Source organism: Diuraphis noxia, unplaced genomic scaffold (assembly GCF_037042655.1).
Source record: "Diuraphis noxia isolate RWA-SAM2 unplaced genomic scaffold, SU_Dnox_SAM2 contig0004, whole genome shotgun sequence".
Classification (NCBI taxonomy): domain Eukaryota; kingdom Metazoa; phylum Arthropoda; class Insecta; order Hemiptera; family Aphididae; genus Diuraphis; species Diuraphis noxia.
In genome coordinates this window covers 50,212,430-50,233,795 of record NW_028301714.1, presented here as the reverse complement: position 1 = coordinate 50,233,795, position 21,366 = coordinate 50,212,430, and the positions used below count along the sequence as shown (strand labels likewise).

The 21,366-nt window shown below is 26.8% G+C and overlaps 3 protein-coding genes across 5 annotated transcripts; 1 reads left to right on the top strand and 2 right to left on the bottom strand.

Moving 5' to 3' along the window:
- Positions 1-415: 415 nt before the first annotated feature.
- Positions 416-7,507, top strand: LOC107170375 (protein scarlet-like). Its single transcript, XM_015520472.2, has 14 exons — positions 416-571; positions 919-1,114; positions 3,748-3,796; positions 3,871-3,920; positions 3,979-4,112; positions 4,183-4,574; positions 4,644-4,803; positions 4,891-4,928; positions 5,128-5,233; positions 6,101-6,325; positions 6,393-6,516; positions 6,785-6,890; positions 6,958-7,058; positions 7,139-7,507. Exons 1-14 carry the CDS (start codon positions 551-553, stop codon positions 7,312-7,314), a joined length of 1,878 nt encoding a protein of 625 aa, XP_015375958.2. The 5' UTR covers positions 416-550; the 3' UTR covers positions 7,315-7,507.
- Positions 7,508-7,688: 181 nt separating this feature from the next.
- LOC107170377 (uncharacterized) lies at positions 7,689-10,213 on the bottom strand. Of its 2 annotated transcripts, none has more exons than XM_015520475.2 (4): positions 10,054-10,213; positions 9,323-9,496; positions 8,670-8,833; positions 7,689-8,089 (listed from the first exon to the last, which is right to left on the bottom strand). In XM_015520475.2, exons 1-4 carry the CDS (start codon positions 10,081-10,083, stop codon positions 7,945-7,947), a joined length of 513 nt encoding a protein of 170 aa, XP_015375961.1. In that variant the 5' UTR covers positions 10,084-10,213; the 3' UTR covers positions 7,689-7,944. The 2 variants fall into 2 exon arrangements, with proteins under 2 accessions (XP_015375961.1, XP_015375962.1); XM_015520476.2 differs by lacking the exon at positions 10,054-10,213 and adding an exon at positions 9,640-9,660.
- Positions 10,214-14,422: 4,209 nt separating this feature from the next.
- LOC107170374 (acetyl-coenzyme A transporter 1-like) lies at positions 14,423-21,115 on the bottom strand. 2 transcript variants are annotated; one of them, XM_015520471.2, is made up of 10 exons: positions 20,813-21,103; positions 20,582-20,708; positions 20,155-20,314; positions 19,915-20,069; positions 18,526-18,716; positions 18,150-18,334; positions 17,084-17,207; positions 16,536-16,751; positions 14,785-14,972; positions 14,423-14,586 (listed from the first exon to the last, which is right to left on the bottom strand). In XM_015520471.2, exons 1-9 carry the CDS (start codon positions 21,017-21,019, stop codon positions 14,787-14,789), a joined length of 1,551 nt encoding a protein of 516 aa, XP_015375957.2. In that variant the 5' UTR covers positions 21,020-21,103; the 3' UTR covers positions 14,423-14,586; positions 14,785-14,786. The 2 variants fall into 2 exon arrangements, with proteins under 2 accessions (XP_015375957.2, XP_089082869.1); XM_089226743.1 differs by lacking the exons at positions 14,423-14,586; positions 14,785-14,972 and adding an exon at positions 16,870-17,030 and having other exon boundaries at positions 16,577-16,717; positions 20,813-21,115.
- Positions 21,116-21,366: the final 251 nt, after the last annotated feature.

Genomic DNA, 21,366 nt, shown 5'->3' with positions numbered 1-21,366 from the left:
GTTGGCAAAATCATGAGTAAAAACAATATGGGTAAACGTTAATGTGACAATATATAATATGTCATGATACTGAAATTAATCGTGTAACACTGACATAACGAGAACAGAATTATTGCCATATAATAACCACCTCGTTGAAATAGTTAAAATATATAAATGTGTGGTAAATTAAAAATAATTATTCAAAAACGCGTTTCGGAGTGAGTTTATCTCCTGGATTGACCTCTAAACCGGTTTCACAACGCATACACTATACGATACACAGCTAGCATTAACCATGCTGCATTATTTACCATACACACAGCTATGCGACATTTATATATATATATATATATATATATATAAGTATACGTTAATCGTAAAATATGTATAGGCTATAATAGTGGTGGCATGACCGGCCGTGCGGATAAAATATTGAGTAAATGTTATAGCATAGAGAAATGCCCAGGCCCCAGAGACGCCAGTTGAGCTGAAGCTCCGGCGGCGAGTTCATCTCCGATTTCTATTCGACGTGTTAATATTACACCATCTACCTACACGGCAATTGAACATGTTCGGCACGAAGTTGCAGGTGAGTGTTTATTAATTTATTATTACATTATTCGATACCTACCTAAGAGATAGTTTAGCTCACAATCCATTTTCTTACAAAATATAGCTATCTACTTTTTGAGTTAACTAAAGAATAAAATTATCTCTGTTTTTTAATAAAGGTTATATCCTTTATTATTTTTGTTAGCATTCTCACTATTCAGTATATAAAAAAGCTATTTAAGCTTAAAAAATAAATACATTTGCACTCGAATGTACACTATTTTTAATAATTTCATATTCGCATTATTGATGCTAATCGATGGCATCGATAGTAAACGTGTATCTATCATACCATTCATACCGGTTTGAAATTTTTTTTTTTAGAGGAGAACGTTGGATTTGAGATACAATGAGATGTGGAACGATTGGGACGGTATGGATGGACACAGAACGCCGGAAGAAGAGTTCGTTCATGGAAACTTGGTGTTGTCTTGGAAAAAAATTAATGTACATGTGAAACAAATTACCCAAAAGTTTTTCCAGCGATCAAAAATCTCGTACAAGCAAATATTACACAACGGTGAATACGAAATGTTAGCTCTTGACTGGTATCGGAGTTATGTTATATACTTACGTAGTCTTTAATATGTTCAAAAATGTTTGGAATGATATAATATGAAGACAGTATATAACAATATATTATTATTTTAAGAATGTAAAAGCCGAGTATAGATTAAAAAAATATATAATATACTCCAACCAAGGACAAAAATGTATATTTTTTTGTCGAGTAGGTTCAAAAGTAGGTAGGTACCTATAATATTTGCAATACTTTATTGGCGTTGTTGGGTTGTCCACCATGCAGTGCCATAATATGCTTATAACGAATATGTTTAATTCTCATATTATTTTTCATTAAAAAATTATTTTTTATTTGTCATTTTTAGGTACCTATTTATAAATCTAATAAACATATTAAATCAATCTTTACAAAAACTTATATATAATTTAATATTATATAGAAAAATATTAAGATATTATAATAATAATTCTACTTCGGTGTGTATAAGTTGTTTTAGTTAGGTGTTGAGATTTTTTTATAACATATAATAACATTATATTATTCATATAAGTAACAACGATCAAATGTATAAAAAAAGATTTGTTTTCCTAATTAATGATATTAAATCGAAATCGTGTTTAATTTATTTGTTTACATTAACACTATTACACCTACGGGAGCAAAAGTACAATTGTTGATAATAAAATTATACCAAAATTAAAGTCAAAACAACTATAATTTGGATGCCGCATTAATACTGCACGTTGATTTGGTATTCTATAAACAGACCACTGTCAACAAAAATAGTTTATAGTTTTGTATCTAACCGTACCATTATTCAGGCTCAGGACTTTTATTCTTGGTATACAAGCTGAAAAACGACTCGTTCGAATATTAATGTAGATAGGTACATCAAAGTGTTGAATATATTATCTGATTAATAGTTGAAACTTGAAACATGGTCTTTAAGACTTTCAGTATACTTAAAATTAGGCTTGCCATTCGTCCTGTTTTGACCGGATAGTCCCGGTTTTAACAGCATGTTCCGGGGTCCCGGCCGGTCATTAATTTTTTCTCGGTTTATGGAAGACGATAGAAAATAGTTTAAATAGTATTTTATTTAATAATAAAACATAGAATAATATTGTACATAGTATTTGGGTTTAACTTCTAAATGCATTTTATTTAAAAATTAAGAGCAATATAGCCGTACCTATTGAAAACAATTCATTCAACGGAAAAGTATCAACATTAGCTTATTACTAATAATTAATAAATGTAAATGCAGTAAATGTAGTGTATATAATAAATTGTATTGGTTAATATATTTTTTAATTAAATAATGGATATTATTAATTTCCATTTAATTATACAAAAAAGGGGTTTTTATTAGCTTCTAGTAATAAAATATGATAGCTCAACAATTACAATTGAACATGATAATAAATTAATTATACAATAAAAAATGGTTACTTAATAATATAATACTTAAAATCCCAAATATCAAAATTTTAATATATATATATATATATACCTTATTGAAGGAGTAATATTTTGTATATATTTAATATGTATTGTAACATTTTTACGACGTATAAAAAATATTTTTAAGATTATTCTGTAAAATAAAAAAATAAGTTTAGTTGAATATCTAATTTTTAAAGATATTTAATAAGGATCCATGGGATTATAGATAGTTGGACTACGTCTCTCCTTTTCCCCTAGAAAAACAGATTTGGTTACAAAATTTATATTTGTTTTATATTACTACAAGCAATGTAATTTAATATACCTACTTAATATGATATTTTTTAAATTTTTTTTCGTTTGTCTAATGTTTTTTAAAAAGTAGTAAGAAATTATCTTAGGTTTTAATAATATGTGTTTGTTGTCTAAGACTTTTATAGTAGTATAGTTTGAACTGTATTTAATTTAATTGGTAAACATGATATAGCTAATGATTAACGATTAGTTATATTGAATTTAGAACCATAAATTATAGAACCATAAATTACGTTTGGGAAATAGAGATATAATTGATTGACGTGCTTTTCCTCACTAGTAAATGTTTAAGTATGCTATTAAACGTTTAAGCTAATAAATAAATTAAAGATTATTGTATTTCTGTGTAATCGATCTCCGCTCATTATCTATTAACTGTGGATTTGCAATATTTTTCGAAATAGTTTGATAGCTGATTTTGATAATTTTTTTAAATTTAATTTTTTGTAAAAATAGAAGTACCTATTCAAACTAATCATAAACCTGGGAATCCGCCGAGTTTATTAGATAGGTATGAAATAACATTATATATTGTCTTCTGATATCATACTGTAGTAATGGTTTTAATTGTTATAATTGCTTTTTTATTTAGTAAGTAATACCTACATTGATTTATAAGGATACATAATATTAAATAGTGGCATTAAAAAAAATAACTTTGATAACAGTAATAATATTATTTTTATTAGAAAAAATACTCGTTGAATTAAAACTATATGTGCTCAATAACTAAAGAATTTTTCTGAGTAATTCATTGCTTACCATGAGTGTATAGAAAATACCCATTTTCTGTTTTTATTGCATTTCAAAAGAAAATAATATTTTTCCAAATCACGTATTTACTAATTTGATGTTTTAAATGTTTTCAGTTAGTGGAAACGTACAATCTGGAAAACTTCTAGGAATTATGGGTCCAAGGTATTAAATTAATTAGTATTAATATACCCAAATATAATTTTTTTATTTATAATAGAAAAACCCTTTGTATTTAGTGGTTCAGGAAAAACTACATTGATGGCAACCATCAGTCATCGAACTAAAGGTTTGTAAAGCACATAAGTGATTTTATCCTTATAGTTAATTATTGTTTATTTTTTTAGGACAATTTGATGGAGAATTATTGCTTAACGGACAGCCAGTATCTGAAGAAGTCATGATTAAGATATCTGGTTTTGTTCCACAACACGATATCAGTTTTGATCAGTTGACAGCATTAGAGCACTTGACTCTGATGGTAATTAAATAGAAATACGTAGTATTTTATACAACTTAACTTTTACCTATGTTTATTTTGTTATTTCAAGGCGAAATTGAAAGTTTCTCGCAAAATAACCAAAATAGGATTGAAAGAACATATTGATAAAATAATTTCCATGTTGGGCATGGCTAAGTTCTTGGACACTAGAATATCGTTTTTGTCTGGAGGTGAACGGAAAAAAATTGCTCTCGCAGTTCAACTATTAAACGACCCACCAATATTATTTTGTGACGAAATAACAACAGGTCTGGACAGTTACTCGGCCGCCCACATTGTGAACACTTTAAAAGGTGTCGCACGAATGGGTAAAATTGTGATATGCACCATTCATCAACCGGCGTCTGGTGTATTCGGAAAATTCGATGAAGTAATATTGTTATCGAATGGACTGTTAGCATATCAAGGGCCTGTCACCATGGTCCGTCAGTTATTTCAAAAGTACCAATACATTAAATTTGTATATTACGATAGTAAATTATAAATAAAAATGTATATTATATGATTTAGGTTCAATTATGAATGCCCTGATATGTTCAACGAAGCTGACTTTGTGATTTCTATTCTTAATTCCGAAAATGAAAATGTAAAAAAAAATGTAATTGAAATGTGCAAGTTAGCTTCAACAGACCAAATAACGAATCAAAATTATGATTTATTTAATAATCAGGTAAACAGAATTAAATAATTTGACAAAAAAATGTGTAACATAATAATATCCTTAACCAAATAATGTACATATTTACAATATTTTCAGACTAAATTTGATACTCAACATTTAGAAACGTTAGAAACGTAAGTAAATATGTGTTTTTTTGTTGAAATGTATTTTATTACTTATACAATTTATCAAAATTATATTATATTTATAACGCCATTAAGTCGTGTGTTTTAAAATATTGATAATAAATAATTATTTAGTATAGCAGTATTATATTAAATATATAAGTAGAAGAAAAAAAAATGATAATGATCTTATTTTTTTTTTGTTTAGACTAAAACCAACATGGCCAACACAGTTCTATTTGATTTTGGATAGATCCATCAAATGCTTTACAAGAAATTACAAGAATAATCTACTGGAACTGGGAACTATTTGGGTAATTTCTATAATATGCATCTCGTACGAGATCTCACCAAACTTTGTCCTTACCACCACGGGGTTTTTCATAGGTTTACTCAAATTTTTTTTTGGATAAAACATTGTCTGATTTTATTCAAAACTTGTATTTATAGGTTATAAGTTATAACTTAATATAAGCCGAAATCTCAAATTAGATCTCATGGCCGTAGGATGTCACCATTTGAAAAATTAATGTTTTGACCATTAGCCTGAGATTTCAAACTAAATATAATTATGAAAAAGCACTTTAATTGAGACTTAACATTAAAAAACTAATTAAAAAAAATAAATATATTTATTGCTATTTATTAATGTTGTAAGTATAATCAATATTATTTATATGGTTTAAAAAATCATTATATCGTGAGTAGATATTGCATGGATCAATAAATTAAAAAATATTATTTCAAATATTTTATTAGGCATTTATAATTTATACTACAAATTCTATATTTCTTTATTTTTCACAAAATAAATATTTGCCATAGCTAAAATTTAATTGGAATGTTTTTTATCCGATATAAAAGTGAAAACACAAAACATTTAGTTATTTATAAATTTTACATTTTGTAAATAGATACAAATAGGTAGTTGGATCTTTTTATCTCAACAATTCCTGACCAGAAACTAAATGTTTTATTTATGTAGTGAGCAGTGGGCATTTTAAGTCCCCGGAGATGGCTATAAGAATGTTTGTAATAAATTAGGCTATTTAGACATTACAGTATCAATTGTACAATTATATTTTATTTGGTATTAACAAATATTCATTTTTTTAAAAACATATTTGATAAAATGCTCTATGTGTTTTAATTTTATGTTTTAATATTAATTATGTTTATAGTTTTTAGGTATCATTATTTCTGCTCCATTTTCGAATCTGCAGCTCGATACAAATGCAGTACAAAATTGGCAAGGTTTTTGGTTCATATTTGTCATTAACTATGTGTTCCACTTCAGTTATTCTGCTATTTCAATATACCAAGTTAAATTTGCAGTTGTTCATCGAGAAGTTCACAACAAAGTATATCCATTGAGCGCATATTTCATGTCTGAATTGATGATAATGGTATGCAATATGATAAAAGTAGTACTGATTTCATAATAACTATATCATAAAAATATTTATCTTATAGGGTTTGTGGATGGTGGTAAAAATGGTATTTTACTGTGTATCTGCGTTTTGGATTGTTGGTGCTAATTGGAGTAAATTGCAATTGTTGGTGTTCTATTTATTAGCGCTTGCAGCCTTTTCGTATGGTAATTATACTTGAATTATTAATAGGTACTTAATAATACATAACACCAATTGGAATTTAAAAATGAAATATTTTACAAATTGTATACAGTTATGCTAAGATATTTTCGCACAAACATGAATTTGAATTAAAAAAATATATTGATAATTGTACAACAAGAAGTATAAATTAATAACAATACAAGTATCTAGTAGAAATAAAAATAATATATATATTGTTATTTATAAGGCGTCAATAATTATTATATTTATATATTATTGTTATTACAGGAAGTTTGTTGTCAGCATATTTTAATCGCATAGAAAACACTATGATTTTTGCTACAATATATGATTTCCTGTCGTTGCCTTTCAGTGGTGCTTATCTATCATATATGTAAGTTGATTCACAGTTGATAATATTTACTTAAAGCTGTTAGCTAATACATTTAATTTAAAATTAGGTCTATTCCAAAAAACATATATTCTCTCAGATACTTTTCGCTATTCTTTCTTGGTTGCGAAACAGCATCAGTTTTATTTTGGGGCAAAATTAAATCTTTACGTGAGTATATTTAATCGATAATTTAGGATTCAGCTTGAGGTAACTTCTTCTTATAATAATATTGTTTGTGTATTTTGTAGCGTGTATTGATGTTACTAATTGCTTGAATAGCGGAAAAGCAGTGTTAAGTAAATATGGCTTTGTAAGTAGTGAATTATATTCAGACATGGTGATATTAGTTATACTTAGCATTATATTAAATATATTTGGTTACTTTAGTGTTCTTAAAAAAATGAAAAAACAACCAGCCTATTAAAATGTGTATGTTTTCATAAATATAACAAATAAATATTAATGTAATTAATTATATATACTATTTAAAAGCAAACATAATATACATTTGTATAACAAGTATTATTTACTATATTTTTGTTTTCTAATTAATTTGTTATTTTATATATCCAAATCCAATATTATAGAAATTTACTTAATAAATGGAACTATGCTTAGTTTTGTAATAACTTCTTTAGTGTATAGATTATATAGTTTAATAAGAATTTTTCTATGTTATGCAGAAACAATATAAAACCAATTAATTAATGAGTCATTAATAATATACGTTGCAATATGTAGTTAATTAAAGGTAAGTTCAGTATAGGTACTCCTCCATATCATAATATTAATAATAAATCAATAATAGTATAAATTTTATTTAATAAATAAAGATTATTGTATAATCATTAAGTCAAATTGATTGTACATTTTATAGTTTTGTATTTTTTCTAATTATTCATGAAATCATGCACTTGGAAGTTTAGTGTATCAGGGTGTCATTATTTTTCTTTAGAATACTAAATAATTGACAATTGTACATACGTTTCATAATAAACAATAGTTATTGCTTACGTTCGAAAAATGTTTAAAGTTAGATAGTTAGATAAGTTTTTCAATCAGTTGTTTCGGTGGGTAATGCATCTTGTAATCTTTTATTTTCTTCCGAAAGTATTGAAAACTTTTCGTCATATTTAACGCGCATATTTTCAAACCGCTCCGATTGTTCTTTATACTCAGATCTCAGTTCGTCGTTTAATCTGAAAATCATATAATTTTTTTAATCATTAGAACACATAATTCAAATATATTATATTTTAGCGTTGAGACACATGTGTTTTTAATTCAAATACAATTTCACGAGCAAAGAATTTTCTAAGAAAGATAAATGATATTTTTTCATTGATGAGCGATAAAGGTAAAGTAATTTTTTAATGTAAATTTAGATATTAGATATACCTACTTATGCTATTTTTTTTTTGAGCGCTGTGACAATGTTTTTAAAATTTATTTTGTATATGACATAAGTATATTATACACTCATACATAAATTTATATACGCATCCATTATTGTAATTCAAAATTAATGAATTTAAACATAATATAGGTTGAAAAAAATGTATATAGAAAATGTTTCTTTTTAGTGTATCTTTTACATTTTTGCAACTGTTTAAATTGAACTTCCTATATTATACTTATTTACTCATAAAAAATTACATTTTTAATCTATTCAAACTAAATAAGAAATGTTGAATGGCAATACAATTTATTTTTGATGCATTATTTAATACTTTAATGGGCTCTTTTGTAATTATTTTCATTATGTATGTAAGTACTAACTTTGCAGCTAAATTCATTTTTTCAATTATTGCACTGTGGCGGCTTCTCTCCGCATTGATTTTGTCTTGAAGACTTTCCAAATCATCCGTCATACGATTCACTTCTGTGTTACGAATAGCCAACATGTGCTTTGTGATGTCCACGACTTCTTTCAATGACTTTGTCTGCAGAAAAAAAACGCAACACATAATTACTCGGTCTTATTACTATAAAATAATACACCTAATTTTTCACCACATGCCTACCAAGAAATCTTTTCAAATTGATTTTTTTGAAAAATTATAACTGTATGAATAAGAACCAAAATTATTATAATTAATATAAATTGTTGGTTCATTAAAAAAAATCGGTATAGGTATGTATTTTTCAAAAATTTAGCTAGCTACTTCTAGAGTTAATAATTTACTCAAATTTTTGAATAGTTGAATATTACCTACTACCCCATTAGATTTTATTACAGTTACGTACATTTTTAAGTTTTAAAAGGACTGAAGGAGGCGGGTAGAATAGTCTGTAAACATCGTAGGTGAATGGGTATGTACGAAGACAAATATTATATTATATATTATTTATATGGCATTGTTTAATACTTTATATTATTTACGTTGTATAATTTATATTAGGTAATAGGTATATGTCAACAGCACACAAACTTGTAACGTTAGCGCTTCAATATGTTTTTCTTGTGTGACGCATCGATCGGATTTTTCTTTTAACAAGTCGATCACTTTAACTAAAAATTTCTGTAGATTTCTGTTCTGTCTTCTCAAATCTTCAGGTGATAAATCAGACACGTCGCGTAATACTTCACCCATGTCTCCCATATCCTATAACATATTTACCAGTTGTATTACATAAAATATGAATAGTTATTAAAATAATTGTATCTACATGCTCAATGAGATATTGTAATTAATAATTAGTATAATAAAAATGTATAGGTGTAATTCAAATACCAATTAGTAATTACCAAATCGATGATACGTCATCAGACGATGAAAAATTGTACAGATTTTTAAAATTATTCAAGACAAGATAATTTGCAAGCCTTAAAAATTAATCTGAATTAGGTTCAAGGACTTCCATATAATCAAATGAATATGTATATATTATATGGACACACATTGGTACTTTGTTTTTTTTTGAAAATTCATTAATTTTTATAAATCGCTTGTTTTTGATGTGGTTTGTGTGTGCATGAACTATTTTTTTTTCTTTTGAAAAAAAAAAATGATTCAAGAGTTAACAAAGATTCTAGACCTATATTCAATAATTAGATATAAAATTTAAAAACAATTTTGTTTGCTTTTTAGTTGTTTATTATTATTCACATGGTTATAATATAGGTAGGTACATATATTAAAAACTGGTCTAATATTCATACCTTAACGGATCCATGGTTAGAGGAGTCCATAATGTTATTTGACGAACACGATAACACACACAATAATATTAAAATAATATTAAAATAGTTATACTAATGCAGTGAACTGCTCGACTATGAATAAAGTATGAGTGTTAAATGAAATTCGAAAAACCAAAATATGTTATATGTTTTAGAACAGCCAGTTCCATGATCCACATTCGTTGGATTGGAATGATGCCAATCGATTGGTTTAAAAATAACTTCAACTCAAGGGCCCTCCTTGTGGTATTGTTAGCAAAAACGTTGAAACGATCTCAGAAATGATAAAACATTTTAATCATTTGATTTATAATACGTTATAAAAATATGAATATCACGGAAGTAATGTTCATAAAGATAGATACAATTTAATGGGTTAATGGTTTTGTAACACACGTATAATATTTCTAAATGTTAAAACTGTAGTTATTTGTATCGCTAAAAATAATATTATTAGTTGTATGTTTATAACCTTAATTTTTTTTTCACAATCAGCAATACTGATTACATTATTTCGACTGAGTCAAATAGTTAATGTTACTGCAGCATCATGTAGCTACAAAATTATAGATTTCTCAGGAGAGAAAAAACTTAAAAAATTGATTCCGAGAAATAGTGGTACTTTTTCATTTCTTAGATTAATGAAATACGTTAATTGCTAGATAATTATCTAAATAATATACCTATATTACAGTGTAAGAGATAATTCAGCGGCGTGACGAACTGAACATTTTCCAGATGCAAGTCTTAAAAATATTTAAATATTCTATATTAATAGAACTAAATCATAATAATATATATTAATACAAAACAACTAATTAAATTACAAATCATTACTGACTAGCTGTTGATTATATCATATTATATTTACTAGTCGACACACCTTATCACCCACCCCTCTATTTAAGAAAAATATAGAGATCGCCTCTGAAATTACCTCTCACCACACCACTAGAGATATGAATGTATGACAAGAACATAATAAAGATACAAGATATTAAAGTTTAAATTTTTAGGTTTGTGTTGTTTGATTAAATATAAGCTATTTAGATACGTCTAATTTATATTGATATTAATAACAGTGCGTAGCCGGGTAGGTACTACATTTTATAGCTGAAAAAAGTAGAGTTCTTAAAAGTTTAAAATATAATTCAAATATGTTCTAAAAAACCTTAATAATCTCTTAATAATCTTCAAGCTGGTAAAATATGCTGAAAATATGATTATTTTTTTTTAACTTCAAATAGCTAAAAAATCTGATCAACAGCTACAATAGTAATAAATATACTAAAATATATAGTATAAGTTAACATTAAACTTTATACATTACCTAATAACTTTTCATGTTTATAAATCAGGTTATAGATTGCAGATTCCAGCTAATACTATAGTTTTATTTAGGTTTTTCATCTTCATAAAATTCATTTGTCCGTGTGCAAGTTCACCAGCCAATTTTTTTCATTTATTAAATTCATTTTAAATTTTGAATGATCGGATAAATGTTTTGATTTTACAATGATATATGTTTTTTTTTTTTATGTCTGTGTTAATGTTTTAGGGCAGTAAAAATACTTCAATTTTCTACTTCAGCTTCTTTTCTGGTTATATAAAGTAAATGTAATTTGTATTTTTAATTCGTTAAATAGTTTTCAAAGCGGTGGAGAAAAAAATAAGGATAAACGAAGATTTTTTACGTAAAATCTGTAATCGACAAAATCAAATTGTTAATATATTTGACTCGTTTTGAGCTATTTATAAACATAAAAATAGAATTATTTTATTAGTTGTGTTTATAATTGAAAAATTTTCCCCCGGTTTAAAAACTTAAAAATTAAACATATGGAACCAAATACATGGTAACATTATTGATTCTAATTTATAATAAACTGCAGGTGGTATACCTACCTGCTTTATAATTTTATTTTATTTTTTTTTCACTTTTTGAAATGCTTTTTACTGTGGGTGCTCTCGTTCCCCTTTAAATTTTTTTATATTCATCCATTAAATTAGTATTATATTATTTCCCATGTATTGATTAATTTTTGACCATCTTTTAACTTTAGAACAATCATTTTTTAAACTTAACCAAGTAAAAATATATATAAGAATTAATAGTATTCCAAAAAAAAAAATGACATACAACATATTAAATAGTACATATTATATGTAAGAAAAGATTTAAAGATCTAAAAGTGGCACTACCAAGCTATGTTCCAGTTTGTGAAATTAGTAAATTACCGCATTACAAAAAATGAAAAAATAAAATAAAGAACCATGGGCGCATTCATCTCAAGGTATATGTTTTCAACTATTTAACTATCAATAGTATATGCTTTTAATTCGGACGAAAAAGGTTAACTATTTCTCCATCGGTGGTGTGCTGCACTCTAAATTCTAGATGTAGTAGTTAATTGAAGTATTTTAATACTATTGAAGTATTAAATGCATTATTGAATGTTTTTTCAGTTTACTATACTTTCTATATAAGTTTGTTTTCGTATTCTTTTGAAGCTTAAATTTAGTTTTTAGACTTAAAATAAGTATTTATTGCCAGAGACAATCTGCTGATTGGGTGACATAGATGCATATTATAATTTTATTCCCAAAATGAATAAAATAGGCGAGCGCTCAAAAAATCCGTACGCTGTCTTCGTTTCACCATCATAACCAGGTTAATACGTATGTACCTATTTTGACTATATAATAATAATAATAATATTTCTTTATTACGGAAATAAATTCCAATTTCAGTTTTTTTTATACGCCTGGTAACACCTTAGGTTTACGTGAAGTATATAAAATTTAAAAATTACAACAATTTATTATTAATATTAATATTTTATATTCACTTCATTTATATCAGTATTTTCGCCGATTTTTAGTATAGTTTATACGCTAGACATAGGTATTAAATATTTGAAAATTATATTTTGTATTATACTTTTGATTATAATAACTAAGGCCCGGATTCAAATGCACTTAAATCCATACAAATATGCTCTAAAAATGTAATTAATATTATTATTTTTATACAATTTGGAATTAATAAATAAAATAAGTTTATTATTTATTATTTTATTGAAAAATTGACTTGATCTCGACACGTATATGTTTTGAGGCAATTTGATTCATTTTAAACATAGATACTTAAATATACAATAATAAATACGCTTAATTTGTATAGTATATCTAATATTGAACAAGTATGCACTAAAATCCATAAAATTTACCCCCCCCCAAAAAAAAAAAAAAAAAAAACAATAATGCTAAAAATGTTTTAACAATAAAAAACGCCGATATATTCATAAAAATGCAAAATACAATTTTAGCTTTGAAATACTCGTTACATGAAACAAATTATGTACTTGGAAAGCATTGTCTAAGATCAACCAAAGAAATATGCACTTTGTATTGAAATTCGGTCCCTAATAATAAGTATTATGTATAATAATATATTTCAATATACTTATTTTGAACGAATTAAGTAATATCGTTAAACTCCGTATATCAGATACAAACTTTTAGCTCAGTTGGTATTCTTATCAGCTACTATTATTAATGTATTTTATTGTAATTATTTAATAGTAATTGTTTTGGCTGAATAAATGAATAAATAAAAAATAGAAAATAAATATATATATATATATATATATATATATATATTTAAATTGTGTGCCACGAAAACTCATATAGTTAGATCCAGAAGGGTAAAAAAAAACTAAGAAATCTAAAATAAAGATATTAATTCCGCTTCTAAAAATGTACTCTTTTCTGGACTTTTCCAGAAGAAGGTTATGATTAAAAATTGCGTAGCTGATGTGTCAGTTGTTAATTCAAAATGGTAAAATATAAAATACGAACAGTTTATGTCTTTTTGGAAAATATATATTCAACGATAAATCGTTATAAATTGTAATGCATATACAATTAAGCATTCATAAATATTTCATTATTGAAATAGTGTTGATCATTTAATTTAACAATCCTTTATCACTGTATAAGTCTATGTCCATAGGGACACGAAATTTAAAAATATAAAATGTTATTATAATAACGTACTTCAGTCTATTCTGATTTTTAATCTCATTAAACTAATAGCTATTAATTGCATCATAGAATGATTATTCTGAAGTCACTTGAGGACAGTCTTGTAAAAGATACTTTTCAGATATTTTCTTTAAGGTAGATCTTTTACGGAATCTTAAGCTTTTTTTTATATAATATACACACATATGGATAATATTACCACAACAATAGCAAAAATATATTAAGTCTTGATACAAATCATAGAAATTGTACAAAATAGGTTAACTATGTAGGTAATAATCAACAATAATAAAGTTCATCATAAGTTTTGATAATTTTTATATTGTTAAATTAGTTTTAAATATCAAAATAAATACACTTAAAGTTCCTGGGCCGCTGGGCAAATAGGATGCTGCCAAATTCTTATACCAAAACGTTTACATCTAAACGGCCACGCTTAAACATTTACTGGAACATGTCCCTTTCCTATGAAAACATTATGTTTAATACTTTGTAGTCGTTATTGTTACTGATAAATACTTGAAAAACTTAAACTTCAAACCATATCATATCCGAATACAGTTAATCATAATAAATTATATATTTTCACCCAATCATCATAATAGAAATTAAAACTATATTCTATAAATCAATACATCACAGTCATGGAATATTCATTTTTACCTTTACTCATTCCCCGTTACTGTTCTCTTAATTTTAACTAGCCAATGAGAAGGATTCTTAGTTTGAAATGTTTTGAGTGTATTTTTAACAGAAAAATACCAAATAATTCCAATGATGGTGCATATAAGCATTTCTATGTAATAGCCATCCACTGTTAGAATACAATCACCTTTATCTGCTTTACACATCTAAATAAATAACATAATACACATTATAATAGTTATGCAATAAAAATATTAACCACTTCAAAAAAGAGTATCTACTTAATTGTTGTCAACTATAAAATATGAATTAAAATGTTTTTATTATTAATAGTCAAATATTAATTTAATGTTTTAGTAAATATAGCTAAAAAAATGTTCATTACAATTAAATTTAGATTTTAGATTTTAAACGGAGCGAAGAGCCGAAATATGTAGTAAAATTTCACAATGATGAGTCTTTTTGTGTTTTTTTTTTTTATTATTGAAACACTTGTAATTTGTACTGTAATAAAATACTTCAATTTTTAACTTAACTATATTATTTAATATTTTGGGGTAGGAAAAAAATTCTCAATACTTTTCCTAATAATTGTGAAATTTGGACGAAACTAGTTGAAATTCAAAAATATGTTTTGTGGCATATCTTGGATATACAATTTTGTATAAACAATAGAATTTTCAAAACATTTAGATTAGTTTTAAGCTATTGCCTATTTATTCACTAAACTGAATTTTATATTGTACTAAAAACCTTCTAACACTTTGACACTGTCCTATTTGGTATTGACTTTTGACAAATAAGTTCGTAATAATAATAATATATTATAAAATTAATATATATTATTAAAATAATTAGATAATAATAATGTAATAAATGTAATGTTTTTGGAAAAATTTAATTCAGTCTAATGTATAACTACCTAATAGTAAGATAAATTATTTTGGTAGCCAATATCCAAAGGTAAACTTAATTATACAGATTATAGTCTATATGCTGACAGACGTCTTCGCTCAGAATCGCTTTTCGTGTTTAAGATTTATCATTAAATTCAAATTTAACACATACGTTAAGCCGGATTCCCACGACTGGTGTACTTGCCAAATACGCCAATAATTGTACATTTGACCAGTGCACGAATATGGTGCTCACACGTCTGGCGTACTTGACAAGTACGCCAATACCGGAGCACTAGTGCAAGTAGCCAAGTACACTGTTGTCTGTTCCCATTGCTGGCTGTTATACGAACCGGTCGTGGGATCAATAATACAAGTATATTGGCCGTTCCTTTGACTTGTGTCACATTTACCGACAATCGCCAGGAACGACACCAGTGACAAATAATTGTACAAGTATGGCGATCCGACGGCATGGCAAGTAACCACCAGTGCCAAATATTGGCCAAATACACCAGTCGTGGGAATCCGGCTTACTCAATGATAAGGTACAATCGCCATCTACTGTATAAAAGAGCGATTACCTACTACCCTCTTTATAGTTTAAAATGACCATCATTCAATAGTTTTCAATGGAAGTTGAATGGGTACAACCAATGTGAGTTATTATTAGGCAATAATGAAACAGGAATAATACACATTTTACAAGCTAGTATTGAATTTACATAAATAAACTAAATTTAATGAAATATTAGTCCGTCAAATATTTTTGCAAATAGCTAGTAATTGCTTTCAAAAAGAGTAATGTAGTATTTTCATAAATTTTAATTTTATAAAATAATTTTATGTAATTAAAATTTTATAATATCTTACATTTTGAAGATCTAGGGTAGAACAGTTATTTTTAGAATCCAATGAACATTCCTTGAACGTCAATATATCAATCATTCCCAGCGCAGCAGTAGACGTCCACATATATGCCAAATTTGCAAGAGTATTCAAAAATGTCATATAAGTACATCCAAAACGAGGATCACTTATCCGGGAAAAAAAAGCTAAGGTAGCAACAAACATTATGTGAGATAGAATCTATAAATTACATACATAAAGATTATTAATTGCAGAGTTACCTTAATTAATTTTTATAAATATTTATAAAAAATAATTAAACCAAATCTGTATAATTATTAATTAAACATCCCAATACCACTTATTCATCTCCATTAATAACGCTTATCTTCTGCTGAAGGTCTGCAGTCTGCACAAACTGCCGCGGTGGTAATAAATTACGTCCTGCTGAATTTGTTGGTTGCTTCTACCGACATCGCAGCAGTGTGCATGCCACGCAGACCTTCCAGAAGACAATGCCTATATTGTAACATATTTTAAAGTATTGATACCTATTGAAGTTTTTAACTCACTTGTTGTATTGATAATAGAAACACGAGAAGTGGATAGTAATATATTGAAGTATTTACTTCATTGAATGTTATCAATTTTGGCGTACAATAAATTAGCATAACAAATCCAATGTTTAAAGATAATCTAAAATATAGATTTTAACAATATATAATTATAAATTAAAATTCTTCATAAAATAGGTATTTGTAGCTTTATATCTATAAAATAAATACCAATGTTGATATTAAGTGCATTTAAAAGATTCGACGCGGGTTTTAAGTTAGACGTGTGCGTGTGCTTAATGCCCTTAAGTCAGTGTTTATTTTACTGAATAATATTATCTACTAAAACAGTTTTTTGTCAATTCAGTTATGGAAGTAAGTCATCAAATACAATAATATTTAATAACTGATATGATAATATGATATAAATAACAACATTATGTTTATGGATTATATGAGTGTGAGGCGGTCTGTCCTGAATGGTTGTATTGGGCGGACGGATCAACATACACAATATTGATGCTCGAATAAATGAAATACTGTTTATCTGTATATTGTGATGAAGATTTAATTGGTTTAAACATGGGCATGCATTAAACACGAAAAAGTAGGTATAATCAGTTAATTTTTTTTATACGTCATGGCACATACCGTATTGGGTTATATGCAGAATAAAGCAAAACAAAAAAACCATCTTACGACTCATTTGGGTTGATCTGGAGAGGCGGCGAGTACGATTTCATATCGACTCTTCCGAGATATTCTCTCATTATAAGTATTAGGCAGATGAAGTACAGAGTCGGTACCTATCGGTCGCTGTGGACTGATAATGGTTATATAGAAAAAAATTAAAATCGTGGTCGGTGGTAGATGTTCGATAATTATGATTGGGGACAAGTCATTTTTGCAATAAATTATTTCCTATGTTTCCGTTGATAGTCGGAACAATCCACATCGGTCAAAAACGGTCATATTATTGTTAATGTATTATGCTACGGATATTATATTGCTATATATTATGTAGTATACAAATATGTAAATATTTATTGTAACTAGCACTTTAATTTTATTTTATTACAATTACCTGATGGGTACAATTTTCAAGAATAAGCTCATCGGTTTTGGACCTGAAGTGTATTTCCCTATGATGAATGGTATAATAGTGTTAACTCCAGACATCACTGAATCTATTATTGATATGTCTTCTTTTGAAACACCTGCGTCGATGAGCTTTAAGGTAGACACATTTTCAGTTGCAGCATATCCAATCTTTGATAAATACAAAAATAATAATAAATAATATACAAGATTGGCGAGTTAAGTTCTCAATGTTATAGACTTTAAATGATACCTGTGGGCTGTGGTTGCTAGAAAATACAATATTAAATTGGAACCAATATTTTTTTTCATATAAAATTAACTATTACAATAATTTAAAAAACCATTTATATTATAATTACCTTTGAAGTTATTAATATTACAGCCAGTATTCGAATACTAGGTAACTTTAATATGTCCCATAATAGTATATAATTTTGAACCACATTGATTTTTTCATGATCATCATCAAATGCATTATCTTTTTCTTTTTTGAATACACCAACTAATGTTGTTATTATTATGAATATTATTCCCCAGCCGTATAATAAGTCTATACAAATTGAATAGTTTATTATAATATACATTTAGTAAATAATATTATTTAGTTTACAAACTATAAATTATTGCAATTGTGAGTGAAGATTACAAAAATGAGCCATCGCGAGACACCTGGCAGACGAGAAATATCGAAAATAATTCTTTATTTTAAATGCGTATTATAATTTTATAGGTACCTAGACATTTTGAACGTGTGGTGACACTCGCGTTGCCAGCATTATGCGTTTCGCCACCGGTTGCAACGTCGTCGCCATGCTGACAAACGGTTTCACCCACCGCGCATTAGATGTTTCACATCAAAAACAGCACGTTTAATACAATTTTTTTTGTTTTTTAATTTATACAATCTATCGTATATAAATTAGGTAATGCATTTTTAAATATAAAATAATTCACAAATACTTATGATCTTGACAGATATTAAGTTTCTGAGGTTATTCCTTTCAGAATAATATTAGTCATAAAAACTAAACCAGTGTAGTAAAATATAATTGTTCGTAAATATTCCTATTTTTCCATGTATTTATCATTATCTCCCCCCAGTTGGATAGTAGTATTTTTTCATCATTAATTAGTGAGAGTACTATCATATTCAGTAATCTATGCAACTCCTTACTTTTGACTCCCTTTTACAAGACATTACATATTAGATGATATTTGTTTACAGAAACCTTTTTAAACGTTGACATTTTAATCAAATGTTTTGCTCCAAAATGTCAAGAGATATGTAGTACATAAACACGTCGATTATAAAATCAATATTTTCCAGTTCCATCTGCCAGAATTTAAAAATCATTCATCAATATCTCATCTGTACGGAAATAATCTTATGTACATTGTACCGATTAAAGAAATATTTTTATATTGATCTAGGGGATAATATTTGTTTTGTTAAATATTAAATCACTTTGTATTCATTAAAAACGCTATAAACAAACAAATTAAAACATATTTCACTCTTGTATGTTATAAATCACAAATTTTAATTGATATTATTTCCTATATATTATATTTATTTTTTCTGTACACGTACGCGTATTTGTAATTTTTCTGTGTTTTATTTTATTTTAACTAAATTATAGGCATGCACGCGCGGTGTGACGTTCGAAATTAATAAAAATTATTTTTGAGTTTGTAATTTTGATGAAACTACTATACTTGACAGTTAACATAATAAATAACTCAATTACTTTTCACAGAGACTATGCCTCCAACATCAGGTGTGCTTCGTAAGTATTTATTAGAAAACTTTTCAGACGTAAACAGAATGAGTACCATGGAACCTATCATACTACCTATTGTTTGCCCTGATGCATTGCAAATGGACGCATAGCCTACATTATTCCTGTAAAAAAAATTTGTATGTGATATAGACAATATAGTCGTTTTCATATTCATAATTATGATTGGTGATATATTTTAACACACACTTTTTCAGCATTGTAAGAGCCCAACCATCCACTGCTATATCCTGGGTAGCGGCTAAGAAGTTTATCATGAAGAAAATGTACGCTAGCATCATGATGTTTGGTTTTCCAGTTTCGGGTAGCAAGTTCTCAATGTCACTGGCTGCATAAATCAAAATCGCTCCTGTTAACAATATAATATGATATATTAAAAAAGTTAGTGATTTAAAACATTAATCATTTAGTCTATAAGAAGTTATTAGTAATTACTATTTACCCATCTCATTATTTCATTGAAAGAAAATTTTTCAGTTAATAATAATTTAAAATGTCTACAAACTCATATACATATAAACTTGTTCGAAAACAGGATTCTATAAATTTAAGTGTAAGTATTATAGCATTTTTTATAGATTATAACAATAATATTAATTTAAAATTATTTATATACCGATTAAATATTGAACAGGCATTAGCCAAGACTTTCGCCTTCCAAATTTTTGTACATATAGTGCATCTACTAGCGGTGCCCACAAGAGTTTCAAGCTAAATGGCCATCTCGTTAAACTGTATAATGCCTGAAATAAAACATTATTATTTATCAAAATGGAGAATTTTGTGGATTTACCATAATAGACTAATATTTGTAATCATAAAGACTGTGTTATTATTTTTGGTTTACCTGATCTTTGTACGTCACATTTTTGTTGGCTTGTAATAGTACCGTTATAGACATAGCTATGCCTAAAGGCAAGCCTTGCATTGTGTACAGTAATAATAACAAAAAAAAGTTTTTCCAATCCCCTTTTAAATTTGTTTTGGTCATTGTTGCATCTTTCATCGTCTCGGATATTTCCGGTTCAACTCTGTGTCTTGGCGATGTTTTCATGTTTTTTCAGTGGTCGAAAAATAACCGTTTCGCGAGAAATGTATTATTGAACTAAAAATAATTATTATAGTATATTTTGAACACTAATAAATGTGTTCGTCATATCCTTATCATAATATGTATGACCTACAGTATAATATTCTCTGCTCTAATCAACTATAAAATACAGCAAATTATGGACAGTAGTAATAAACATTATTAAAATTAAATAATAGCTTGTATAGTCATAATAATATTATGTAACACTTAATCGGTACATTGTTTAGATTATATTTTTATAGGGAGATAAATGATAAATAAGAACTGCAATATAGATTAGGTTATAATAGGTTAAAATTAATATATAT

Bases quoted from the DNA above. Each gene is read 5' to 3' on its own strand.
- LOC107170375 (XM_015520472.2), top strand. From the start codon at position 551: ATGTTCGGCACGAAGTTGCAG. The intron at 572-918 runs GTGAGTGTTTAT...TTTTTTTTTTAG, and splicing joins TGTTCGGCACGAAGTTGCAG to AGGAGAACGTTGGATTTGAG. The intron at 6,326-6,392 runs GTATGCAATATG...TTTATCTTATAG, and splicing joins TGTCTGAATTGATGATAATG to GGTTTGTGGATGGTGGTAAA.
- LOC107170377 (XM_015520475.2), bottom strand. From the start codon at position 10,083: ATGGACTCCTCTAACCATGGATCCGTTAAG. The intron at 9,497-10,053 runs GTATGAATATTA...AATATGTTATAG, and splicing joins CTAACCATGGATCCGTTAAG to GATATGGGAGACATGGGTGA. The intron at 8,834-9,322 runs GTTTGTGTGCTG...TTTTTTCTGCAG, and splicing joins TTGAAGCGCTAACGTTACAA to ACAAAGTCATTGAAAGAAGT.
- LOC107170374 (XM_015520471.2), bottom strand. From the start codon at position 21,019: ATGAAAACATCGCCAAGACACAGAGTTGAACCGGAAATATCCGAGACG. The intron at 20,709-20,812 runs GTAAACCAAAAA...GTTTTATTTCAG, and splicing joins ATGTGACGTACAAAGATCAG to GCATTATACAGTTTAACGAG. The intron at 14,973-16,535 runs GTAAGATATTAT...TTATTTATTTAG, and splicing joins CTACCCTAGATCTTCAAAAT to ATGTGTAAAGCAGATAAAGG.